Source organism: Tupaia chinensis, unplaced genomic scaffold, assembly GCF_000334495.1.
Source record: "Tupaia chinensis unplaced genomic scaffold, TupChi_1.0 Scaffold144255_1, whole genome shotgun sequence".
Taxonomy (NCBI): Eukaryota; Metazoa; Chordata; class Mammalia; order Scandentia; family Tupaiidae; genus Tupaia; species Tupaia belangeri.
Genome location: NW_006204113.1, coordinates 6930937 through 6944270, shown reverse-complemented (window position 1 = coordinate 6944270; position 13334 = coordinate 6930937). Strand labels below are relative to the sequence as shown.

At 38.6% G+C, this 13334-nt stretch overlaps 1 protein-coding gene across 1 annotated transcript in view; it reads left to right on the top strand.

Moving 5' to 3' along the window:
- The window catches only part of SORCS1 (sortilin related VPS10 domain containing receptor 1), a 652766-nt gene that overhangs the window by 417607 nt on the left and 221825 nt on the right, over positions 1-13334 (top strand). The window contains 1 exon segment of the mRNA XM_006166423.2: positions 1570-1643. Coding sequence (XP_006166485.1) covers positions 1570-1643 — 74 coding nt within the window.

Below are 13334 nucleotides of genomic sequence, written 5' to 3'. Positions count from 1 at the left end.
AAGGATGGTGTGTAGATTGAGCACAAAAACACATGTGAAACACTTGGATGATACCACATGCTTCGTCAGTGTGTACTGCTGTTTTATTTTCTGAAATTCCTCTCTGCTTAATGTGTCAAAGACCAATACTGGTTGCTTATTTATTGCAGGTTTAATTCCCTTTTTTTTCAATAATTTTTTTAGAGATTTTTTCTATAGGGCGCATGCGCTCGCCAGACAGAGAGAGAGAGAGACAGAAAGCGAGAAATCACCCCCCAGGGGGAATGGCCACTCCACAGTCTCTTCTCCTTCATTCTCCTCTTCGGATCTTGGGCATGCACGCACACCTGCGTGGCGTGAGTTTTAAGCCACCGGGTCCTGGATGCCAACCACAGTCGACTACATGGGAGTCCAGCGACATAGCCATTACGCTAACTGCTGATCCCTCAGTAATTCTTGCTTAATTTCATTTATTATTATCTTTAAATGTACTGTAGGTCATGTGTACTCACCAGAGAGAGAGAGTAAAAAAGCAAGCCACCAAGTCCAGGACTTGAACTGCAGTTGGCCTTGTGGGAGTCTAGCACATTAACTACCACAACACCTGCTACCCCTGCAGGTTCAATTCTTTTCTCCTTAACTTGTCATTTATAACTGTTCCATGTGCCAACAACATATTCATCCATACTTATTTTGAAAAGCCAGGCTTATTCACACCCTGTCCCTGACCATCTCGTCAGTTTGACATATTATTCCCATTGTGAGTAACGCCATCTTTGTTCATTTGAATTCTGTCCTTTGTTCAGGTCCCAACTGATTCTTCACAACATCTGTGAAGCATTCCTTATTGAATCCTGAGTCCTGTTACTTCATGTATTTCTCATTATTCTAGTGATGTTCAGTTTATACTGTGTGCTCTTCTAGAGCCAAGTCCAGATTGTGTACTTCTTTGTATTCCCCACAATGCTCTACACTTGCTAAGTCAAGCAGTACAGCTGACTTCGTCAACAGGCAGATCGAAGTGTGAATTCCAGTTTGTTCTTCTATTGACTTGGCATGTGATTTCCAACAAATCAGTTGATCTTTTTTTTTTTTTGAGAGGTTTTTCCTATAGGGCACGTGTGCTTGCCAGAAAAACAGAGAGAGACAGATAGATCAAAAGCAAGAAATCATTCCCGGGGGGGATGGCCACACCACAATCCCTTCTCTTCCATTCTCCTTCATTCTCCTCTCAGGATCTTGGGCGTGCACGTACATGCGCCTGGCGTGAGTTTAAGCCACCGGATCCAGGACTCGAACTGTGATCAACTTCCTGAGAGTCCAGCAACATAGCCACTATGCCAACTGCTGGTCCCAGTTGATCTTTTTTGAGCCTTTGTTTCCTCAACTGTAAAATGAGTTTACTAATATCTGCCTTACAGAATGTATGTTAGGAATAGAGATAATGTGTATGGCTCCTTCACCTGGCTTTTGGCAGGTGTTCCATTAATGGTAGGTATTATTATTACTAATCCAATGTCCAACGAACTGATGTTTGTGCCTTCAATGTACCATAGGGCCATGGTGCTGAGTCATTTCTCTTCTCTACAGTTATACAGTTCTGCTGAATTTGGGAGGAGGTGGCAGCTTATCCAGGAAGGGGTCGTACCAAACAGGTTCTACTGGTAAGTCTCACTTTATCTTGTAGCACATAAAGTTATCACCTGGTAAATGAACATGGGCATCTCAATCTTATGCACACGAGGTTTGTTCTTTCTGGAATATACCCACATCCCTGTAGAGCAAGTTGTGACATTGGAGTAGTAAACATTCTAAAGAAAGATTAAAATTTGTATTACAATTTTTTTATAAAAAATTATTTTTATTTAATTTTATGTAGCATTATTGTTATTATTATTATTATTATTATTCAGTTTGCTATAGGGCAAGTGCATTCACCAGAGAAATACAGATAGACAGAGAGAGGAAAGCGAGAAAGCAAGCCATCAGGTCCAAGACTTGAACCATGGTCAGTTATGTGGGAGTCCAGTGCCCTAATCACCACTCCACCTGCTGGCCCCCATAAATTTCTTAAAAATAAAAATACAAAATGAATCATTGAGATTAATGAACAGCAGGCACTTTGAAGGTGTTGCATTGTTATCTTTGGATAGAACCTGAAAGATGGATTTTCTAAAAACTTTTATATTGATTTTTATTATTAAAAGCATTATATAAACATTTATTACATATTCAAATTAAAATTTTCACAATATAACTAAGTAAATCATATTTAGTCTAAAGTAAATATTTCACCAATTCCTTATGGCAAGTTTCCTTGATTTTCTTCTTGTCATGTGGTACACAGTTTTCCTAGTTTCTTACTTATCCTTCTAGAAATATTCAGTGAATTATCAAACACATATAGAAAATGTATACATTTTTCTGGGCTAGCATATGGCATGGTGTTAAGGTACTGGACACCCATATGGCTGACCATGGTTCAAGTCCCGACCCGGCAGCTTGAAAATCATTCTGGGTGTGTGTGCGAACATGCCTAAAATCTCAAAAACTGAATGCAGAAGAAGGGATTGCAGCATGTCCATCCCCCAGTGAGATGATTTCTCACTTTCCTTCTCTCTATCTCTCTGTCTCTCTCTAGTAAGTCCATGTGCCCTAAGGCAAAACCTTAAAAAAAAAAAAAAGTATGTATTTTCTTAGTTTTCCCAGCCTGCTATAATGAAATACCATGGATTGAGTGGCGTAAACAGCAGATGTTTAGCGCTCACAGTTCTGGAGGCTGGGCAGTCCAAGGCCAAGGACCCAGCAGATTTGGTTCCTGGTAAGGACTTCTGCGTATGATTTATGGCCACCTTTTGAATGTGTCCTTACATGGTGGAGAGAGAGCTCCAGTTTCTTTTTATGTTCTTATAGACACTAGTCCTATATCACAACCTCCTCTAAACTAACTAACTCTCAAAATTTCTGTCTCCGAATACCATCACAACATTGGGGGTTAGGACTTCAATATCTGAATTTTGGGTGAGACACAAACATTCGGTTCATAACATATGAAGATAGAGATAATTTGTATTTGCATAAATGTTAGCTATGCACACTGTTCTATGCCTTGCTGTTTTGGGAATGAGGTTAACTATACATATATTATCACTTTTTGAATGGCTACGTATCATTTTACTCTAAGAATGTAGATTGGAAGTCTTATGCTTATTTAACATAAAAATACTAAAAACATTGGCAGAATATGTGTATAGGAAAAGAAAACTACGTGAGAGGAAGAAACAGAGAGAGAAGGCGCAAGAGAAAGGAGACAAAGGGAAACCAAAAAAATAACATTTTTTTTTAATGGTCTTAATTAAACTAGAAGTGACCTCCATTCATGAGACTGGGTTGGCTAAAGTTGAAAAGAAGGGAAATAACAGCAGTTAATTTTGGCTTTTGAGTGTCCTGGCAAAATAAAAACAAAATATGGAACATTTTAGTGTAATTTTGATGTTACTTATCAATGCGTTTTGAATTTACATCCTAACTTCTGCCAAAAGATGTGATTCTACCTTACTCTAGTTTATCTGATCTGCCCAAGGAAAAGACATTTCACTTGCTTTCAGGTTGTTGCATTATAAATAGTGTCATAGGAACTAGCTCAGACAAGAGGATAAGTGTCCCTTTTTCATATCATTCAGAATCATTGGGACGATGAACTATTTTCAAAGCCAATTAATTCTCTACAATGAGGGTGAAAGAAGTATCTCCCCTTGACTCCTCCTGAAATAATACTGCCTCTCATCAGTCTTTAGACTTACACACACACACACACATACACACACACACACACACACATACACAAGATCACAAGATATATACTAGCTCCCCACTTCCACTCTAAAACTCTCTTTTATAGGAATTCCTGACTAAGAGGAATTTTAAATACTGCCCTAAATCCCCTGTGAGAATTGAAAGCTAGAGAGCTACTTTGGAGAAAACTCTTGAAAAGTTAGTAAAAGTGCTTGGAAAAGTTCGATACAAATCATTTGCCAACACACTGGCTCACAGATGACGTAGGGAATCTTCTATATGTAATGATAATACCAGTTCCCCCCTATTGTAATGAGGCATTTATCACTAAAGGTTTCCATTGCATGGAAGCTCATTCACCTCTCTCCAGGTGCTGGTCTTGCTGAGGACTGCCCCGAGCCTTGCTTTCAGGGTCCACATCGACCTCTCCCATCTCCAGAAATTCAACTCTGACTCTTACTATGTCTCCTTTCTTTAATCAGCATTTTCTTCTCCCTCTCATATTTATTTTGTTCCATATTCATGAGACTCTTTCAGCTCCACACATTTTGTTTATAACTTAGAAAGTCCATTTGGGGAAGAAGGTGTCCATCCATGTGTCCTATGTTTCTGGGTTTCTTTTTTTTTCGTCGTTGTTGTTCTTTTATTTTCTTGGTGTTAGCTATGTATAGAAATAACTCAGAAAATAAATCAATGACAGAGTGAAATAAATGAATGTGATCCTCCTACTTTATCATGGAAATGGAATTGATGCCTTGCCAATGAGAAAGTATAAAGGAAAGAGCTTTCCTCGTGCTCTGATTCCTTGTGACTACAAATATCCGCAAAAGTTTATTTCAACCAATAAAAACAAAAGAATTGACTGAAAGGATGGACAAGGGGAAAAAAGGCTGAGGAGAGACTATTTTCCAGGTGAGTGGTACATGATGCTCACTGGAGGTCTCACTTATCTCATTGTAAGAAGCAACTTTTTCATTACTTTGGTGGGTTCTAATTGCAGCACCTTCTAATTTTTATGCCTTGAGGGAGGGCTCTCTGCCTGAAAGCTTGATTAGGAAAGCGTCAGAAACCAAATGTCATAAAATGAGTATCTTCATTAAAACATTGCACATTATTGTATATGAATTATAATTAATCTGTTAAGTAAGATAAATAAAACCTTCTCCTTTTGCCTTTGGGAACAGAAAAAAGAAAAATACATCTTCTCATTCAAGCCCTGCAGTTTGATAAGCACAATTTAAATTTAAGCTATATAAGCCTCATAACAACCTCTTCAAGTAAGCTTTTTATTATTATCCTTAACAGATGGGAAACCTATGGCCCAGAGAGGTTAAGTAATTTAGTCAAGATCACATAGCTGGAAAATGCCAGAGCCAGGATTCAAATGCAAGCTGTGTCCAGAACTTGAGCTCTACTAAATCAAAGGCCACTGTTGCCTCTGCCCCTCGGCCTTTTCTAGGCTGAAGCTGGGAGCCTGGAAATCTAGCCCCCTCAGGCAAATGAGTGGTGAAAACAAAAAGCTCTTTTGGCCACAGTGCCTTCGTGTGTATCTTTCCAAATAGACATGGCAAATGACCCCCATGAGTTTATTAAACATGTTTGGTTTTTCCAGAAAAGGCATGAAGTCTTGTCAATAGTGCAGTGCCATGGCTATTGATGAAAATCTCTTGGTCTCTGCCCACATGTTCAGAGTTTTCTGACTTTGAACAACTTCCTAAAGCTAGTGGACATTTATGAATTAAAGCACATTTATTAGACTCCTTCTTGGAAACCAGTTGCTTCAAATCACATAGGAACTAGAGGGCTGTCTAGGATTATTCAGCAAGCTTAATTAAAAGAAACCCCCTCTAATCATTTTTGCTTGGAGCCTGGCTATGAGAGTGCAGATGGGATAGAGAGGGATTTCTCTAGTGCTAAATTGAATTAAGTGACCCTGGGTAATAGCATAGCATTTTCCATAGACACAAAATGAAGATGAATTTATATCTTTTCCTCATCACTTAGCTCACTGGAGATTAATCTTAATTTTGGGTGGCGGTAGTCATGCCACCTCTGGAAATAATCACTGGCAATTGTAAAATAATTATGGAATGTAACAGCTTATTCTTACACTCTCACTGTGGTTGCTGTAACTACCATAGATATGAACTTTCCTCCAAGGAGTTTTTTTGCTTCCCAAACTGATTTACATACATAAGGCATTACATAAACATATCTTGGCACAATATTATCATTAGTAGAAAATAGGTCCTTTTTATTTAACTGACAGTGATAGGGGTCGTACTCGTTCCTGGGTCAGAAATCAATTCCCCTGAGAGACAGTGCAGCCTGCAGGTTAAGGGGCACAGAAACCCTGAAATGTGAAGTCTGTCTTTGCAATTTACTACATGATCATGGAGAAGCTATGAAACTTCTACATGCATAAGTTTCTTCCACTGTAAAATAATTAATATCAGTATCATCTTTATTGAATGAGATGCTTTTGTAAATTTGTTACATGTCTGGCACCTAAGAATTCTATCAAGTGCCCGCTGACTAACAGTAATAATACCATTAATAATGGCTGACCCTCTATGTCTATTAGTTTCATTTCTCCCTGTTTGGTTTCATTCTCAGATTGACTTTCTCTACTTTGTGGCAGTGATGGCCACTAGCAGCTTTAGGCTTACATTCTTAACAACCTAGAAGTCCAATCAAAACAGTCTGTCTCTTTCCTTGTAGTTTGAGGGACTGAGTCTGAGAGGCCTGGTTTGGATGTAGGACATATGAGATGATGTATTGCTCATGGAGCTCAGATGCATATCCACGCTGAGAACTGAAATAGAGACAGGGTTGAGACTCAGTCAAACTTTGTGGGTCAAGGAGGAGACGATGTGATTCCTAAAAAGAAAAAGAAAGAGTGAGAAAACAGATTTTATTATCGTAAGAAAGGAAGAGGGGCTCTCAGTGAAAAAGTAGAGATGGGAGAATTGAGTGTCAGCAAGACAAAGTTCCATAAGGGAATTTATATGTATGTTGAGTAACTATTATGGTCTGGATGCAACAAATCATGCCTTTTGCTTCTAGTAACCATATTGTGAGGTAGTAATTATATGATTTTGATGAAACAGACAAATGATGTAATATCCACCATAATACATGTAATATGCAGCAATCACACTTTGAAACTTGTTCTGTTTAGCTTCATGGCCCTTGCTTGCAGTGGCAAATAACAGCCCCCAATTCAAGACATATTTATTATCTCCATCCCTTAAGGAAAAGAAAAACAAAGAAAAACAAAAACAGTGAAAAAAGTCTGCCTAAAATTTAAAATCATTTTAATAGTTCAGTAACTAAAAGCCAAGTATTGCTTTTGACATTGAAGAAGAACATGGAGTTGGAGGGCCAGATGGTACTCAGATGTCTTCAGTAAGTGAAGCTCCTGCCAAAAGCCAAACTCTCTATTAGAGGTTGATGAATGTGATGTATCTGAATCTGAGTCAAGCTAGCATAAAGCAATGGAAAGCAGTTCTTCTTATAAAATATTCAGCAATCTAATAAGTATGTGAAAGACAAGGCAATCATGGGTTGGGGTTGTTTCGCTTAATTAAAAATAAGTTCAGAGTCACCTTATTGATTCTGTTGGTCTAACATAGAGGGGGCTGGCTGAAAACAGGAAGAGCTGAATGGTGATTACATGTTTTCTGTGACCATTTCATACTTGGAAAATTATAAGTTGGTTGAACAATGAACCTTTATGATTTTGAAATGCCAGCTCTCTTTCAGAGATGTTTCTGAAGAGCCATATGACAGTTCTATTGTATAGCAGAGAAACAAAGAAATGCTTACAGCTCCATACTAAGTGTGTTCGGATATGTATATGCAGTCTCATTCTTTCCCATAGTGTAATGTCAGTCAATGCAAATGACTTCCCACTGCTCATCTTTGGCCACAAGTCCTATTGGTTGAGCACTTACTGTTGTGGCAAGCACTGTGCTAAATATTAGTCATGCATTGTTTAAATTAATCCTCAAATCTGTGATGTGAAATTGTTTATTGATCAGGACTTTTTCAACAAATGTGACATAAGGGTCAGACTGTGGTGCAATGGTAAAACACGATGCTCTGCAAGGCATTCCCACATGGGAAGGTTGCCAGTTCATGTCTGGAAACCTCCCTGAGGAAGCATGGTTCCTGTGTGCCCATGATCTGAGGCTTAGGTGAACATGAGGGTGTACTGCAGTGCCAAAAACCTGTTGGCGGTGCTGCCTCATAATCTGTCTCCCTTTCTTCCTCGCTCATAAATAAATAAACTTTAAAAAATACATGATAGAAAAACTGCAACCTTTTCTAAGAAAAAAAAAAACATTTTAAAAAACATGTTATCTCATAGGTCTGGAAAATCAGAAGGTTTAACTTTATCTAGATTCCTCTAGATCCAGAGGCTTATTAAAGGCATTAGATTTTGATCTCTTACCATCACTCAGCTCTACACTCCTCTGGGCTAGTTTCTCTCTCGGGCATACTTTTCACGATGCCCCCCTAGCAGCTAGTATCTTCCCATACTAGCTGGGGTGGGGGTGGGAAGGCAAAAACCTTCTTGTTTGGTCTAGCAGAACTCTTGGAATTGAATAATATGGACTCTGTTGGGTAATGCCCATAGATAGACCTGGGGAAAGAATTGACTTTAGTAAATGATATGACCAGATCCCTCAAAAAGACTGAGGTATTTGTGCCAAAAGAAAGGGAAAGGATAATGGGAAGGTATCAACAAGAGGTGCCCATTATCAACAAATATTTTAATCTTCCTTTTCATATGAGAAATGAAGGAGAAGATAAATAAATATGTGAACAAATTTCTATAGAGTTTAAGTACTTTTCCCATATTGTGTTGTCAGAAGCATGTCATGACTTCTCCTACAACTCAATCAATAATAGTGATAGAGTTTAAATAGTGATAGAATTTAAACTCAGGTATGCCTGGGAAAGTAGGCACCAAAGAGCCTGTGCTAAGTAAACACTGTTGTAATTCCATCTCCAATGTACTTTTACAATGCTCACTTTGCTATGGTGCAATAAAGCCTGCCTGAGCCCACTTCTTCTTCTTCCTTTATTCCTATTATAATTGCATGTGCTAGCCAGAGAGAATCAGAGAGACACAGACAGAGGGATAAAGCACTCCCTAATGGGGCATGGTCATGCTGCAATCCCTTCATTTCTCCATCCTGTTGGCGATTTGGGCATACACACTTGCACATGTGCCCATGCCAGGGCCAGGATTCAAAGCATGTTTGGTCACTGGGATCTGGCTTCTTCAACCACTAGATTCTTACATAGAACTCCTACATTGGCAGATATTTCCCACATGCATTGGGTCTTACAGATACTCATTATAGTCACATTTGTCTGTATTCCTAGCCAGTTGTCACTACCCGGGTTCTCTCATCCAATACAGGAATCAATTCTTACATTAAATAGGCAGTCTCACACTTTTGGTAACATAATTGTTATGATCAAAAAAGCACCCCAGAATACAGAATAATTGATCTCTCTTTCTCACTTCACTACAATTTGTTCTTGAATCCTGTTCAGTATTGCTGTGGAGCCAATTTTAGAGGTTTTTATTCTTTGTAGTCATATGCTAGTCAATTATTTATTTATTTATTTTAGTTTTTAGAATTTATTTCTTTCATGAGCAAGAAGGACAGAAAGAGAGACAGACTAAGAGACAGAACCCACAACAGGGTCTTGACACCACAGTCTACCTCCAATTTCAGCCAGCCCCCATCACAGGCACTCACATGCCTGGGGTACTCAGGTAGGTCTCCAGATGTGAACTGGCAACCTTCGCATGTGAGTCAGCCTTACAAAGCATTGAACCTTATTACTGTGCCACTGTCCATCCCTAGTTGTTTATTTTATATACACCAGATCACCATGACTTTTCTTTTATCCTCTTTTACATATACCAGCTATTTAAAAGAGCACCTCTGAGACTTCTAAGCCACCCACACCAAGTGGACTTAGAAGATGTGGCATGAAATGGTTGTAACTCTTTCCTTTTTATTAGATGGATTTAATGGATTCAATAACAAGAGACTTGGCCTCTGTGTTGTTCCTTTCATAGGTCTTGCAAACTAGAAACAAGATAGAGTTAATGATGTTATATTTTTTAAAATTATCAAAATAACCACATATGTTGGTAACATAGGGGAAAGGGTGTCCGACTTTTTTTTTTTTTTTTCAGATTACTCTGCCTCTGTCTTAGCTCAAAGCTAAGAAGCAGGTCATTGTCTACAAAGAACTTCTAAATGAAAACCATCACTCACTTTCAATTTTATGTTGAGGTGGCAGTAGAATATCTTATCATTCAGAATCAGCTTAAGAAACAAAAACGATTTCCATATTTCTATGTTCCTTATATCTTGGTTTTAGCACTTAAAAAGTTTTACTCATTTCTTCCTGCATGAGAGAAACAGAGAGTGAGCAAGGGAGAAAGAAAGAGAGAGAGAGAAAGAGAGAGCATCTTCCACATGGCCTTGACACTGCTATCCACCCTAGCCCCAGATCTTGGGCAAGCATGTGCCCAGGGTACTCAGAGACATCTCCAGACTTGAACTGGAACCTTTTCATGTGTGATTGCCTTGCAGAGTGTCACATTTTACCACTGTAGCACCATCTGCTCCCTGCAGTTGTACTTGAGCGTCATATTCAACTCTGCTCTTCTACCTCTTAAACCTTTGGATTTCTATGTCCCATCAGTTCATGATATTATTGTTGCTCACTTTTTAAAAAATTCTCCTTAGCATCACACTGATTCTGCCTCTCCCCTCTCCATTTAGAGATAGTGACAAAACCTCCCTATTTACCTCCCTGCATCATATGTACTGTTGCCTAAGGAATCTTATGTTTCTCTAACCACCTCTTCATCCCATTCCTCATTGCTTACAAGGTAAAATTGAAAAGAATAATAACTTAACTAGGTTCTTGACAGCCTGGGCCTCAGTGTACTTTTTAAGATGCCCCCCTCCCCAAATTCTGAATGCTAAATCGTAAAAGACCAGTTAAATTCTAAGCACTAATTAGTCTATGGACTTGTGGATACTTCTTATACCTATGATTTTTCATACATGCCTCTACATAGGATGAACTGTTCTTATTTATTTTAGCAATGATTGATGTTTTGCCTCTAATATGGGCCAGTTCAGTTTTAGTCTTTAATATAAAGATGATGTGTGAGAATCCTGGCCTTTAGAATTAATCACAATTGACCTTTATGGTTGTATACTAACATTGACTTCTATCATGGAGCTTTATTTGGTTCTTCCTGCTTTTCTTGGCAAGATACATTTCTTTCTCCTCTGAATTTGCATGTGATTAAATCACAAATAAAATGTGATGCATCATAACTCTGTTAGATAGTCATGTAGGTTTCAAGTCAGATATCTAGGTTTAAATCCTAGCTTCCATATTTACTAATTGGATGATTCCAATAAAGTATTTGACCTGCCCAAGCTTCTGTTTCCTTCTAAAAAATCTTATTTGGACAATTAAAATGACATTTTACAATAATTATTAAGTAACTTAGCACTTAGTATGTTCTCCATATATATCTTTTTATTTCCTCATTTCCCTGTCCTGTTGTAAGTTTCTCAAGGGCCATGTGTCTGTCTTTAACATGCTTCTATTTACTTTGTAAACACAGTATATGGAGCAGAAGAAATTCATGTATACATGCAAACACACACACACACATACATGATACTGACACACATGCCTGTTCATGCACACACATAAACCCATAAACTTGCGTAGATTGGGACACATCTTGAATAGGCTTCATTTGCTATGTTAGGGAGCCATAATAGGTGACCTCTGTCTTTCCCTCTGACATGAAAAGGTTAGAATTCTAACCACGAAGATATATATGGAACACAAGAAAATTATAGATCAGTAAAAGACATTTTTTTATATACTAGGCTGTTTATTAAGTCCACATGTTGTTCTAAGAGTAGTGAGACTCAAATGAGCAAAAGAATGCAAGCAAAGAAGGCATGACAGGACTGCTTTCATGGGGAGAGGCTGCCCTAGATGGCTGAGGTTGGCAGACTCTCCACACCTTTCAGAAGGTGGGAATCAGACTCCAGAATGTCTTTTTCTTTGGAATGTGGATTTTATTCTCTCTTTATACTCTCCCCTATCTTCCCAGTCAGTCTTTACTGGTTCTGAGCTCTCTACTCACCAGCAGAACCATGTGAGCTTTGAGAAAGGAACAGGGAGAAGTGGCAGGAAACCCTTCCTACTATCACATCCCACAAGCTATTTTGAGTGCAAGTACTAGGAATACTAGCAAAGGGGATATTTTATTCTACTTGAGAGTCCTGGTGTTTTATCTGTTTATTTTCCCTCTCCTGTTAATGTTCTCTCCATGAGTGCTGTTTTCCAACCCCCTTGCACCTTCCTCTACTTCTTAATTCCTTCCTATGATTAGCAAGTTTTCCCTATAAATTAAGTTAAATTTCCCCTGCTACAGTGTAAGCCCATTGCTTTTGTATGACCTTCACCACTAATAGCCATCATTGATTCCTGTCTTTCTTATCTTGATAATATCCTGTCTCTATGGACAACAGCTCCTCTGTCTTTGAACAACGGAGATTGAGTCACTTCTCTGGATTTCCACTATGAATTCTTACGATGGCAGAGGGCAAGAGATTGCTGTGAATGAAAGTGAAAAAGAGGGGGAACATTCTCATAATAATAGCTTTCTACTTTAGAATTATATTAAAAGAAATTGAATTGGCCCTAGTGATCAGACCTCATTTAGCCTTCAAAATCAAAGGCCTCTGGGTTTGTACCATGTCTTCGTGTATGATTACCCTTGCTCATTCAATCGTAGACCTCTTTCAAATGTTGCCTTTAGTCAATAAGAAATGGCATTTAGTGTTTAAGAATGAGAGCTCATGAGTTAGAATGCCTATGCTAGAATCTTGTTTAAGGGAGGATAACACTGAATTATTTACTTAATTTATTTAAGCCTTACAGTCTTCAATAAAATAGTCACCATAATAATATCTTCCTCACAGGGACCAGCAGTTGGCATAATGGCTATGTCACTGGACTCCCATGTGGTTGACCACAGTTCGAGTCCTGGACCCAGTGGCTTAAACTCACTCTAGGCACGTGTGCGTCCATGCCCAAGATCCCAAGAGGAGAATGAAGGAGAAGGGATTACAGCATGGCCATCTCCTCTGGCAGGGTGGGGGTGGGGGGTGGCGAGCAATGATTTTTAGCTTTCTGTCTCTGTCTCTCTGTGTCTTTCTGGCAAGCACATGTGCCCTATAGCAAAAACCTCTCAAAAAAAAATAAATAAATAAAAAGAATATTTTCCTCATGTATTTGTCAGGATTAAAGTGAGATAATTCTAAGTAAATACATATAACGTGTGATAAATCAATGCTAACTACTAATAAAGAGAGAAACGGGAGGGGTATTGATATATATATTTTTTCATCATGCCATGAATTCATAGGAAATAGGTTCCAGTAGCTCAGGCTCCTTTCCATTGGTTCTCACAAAGTGTG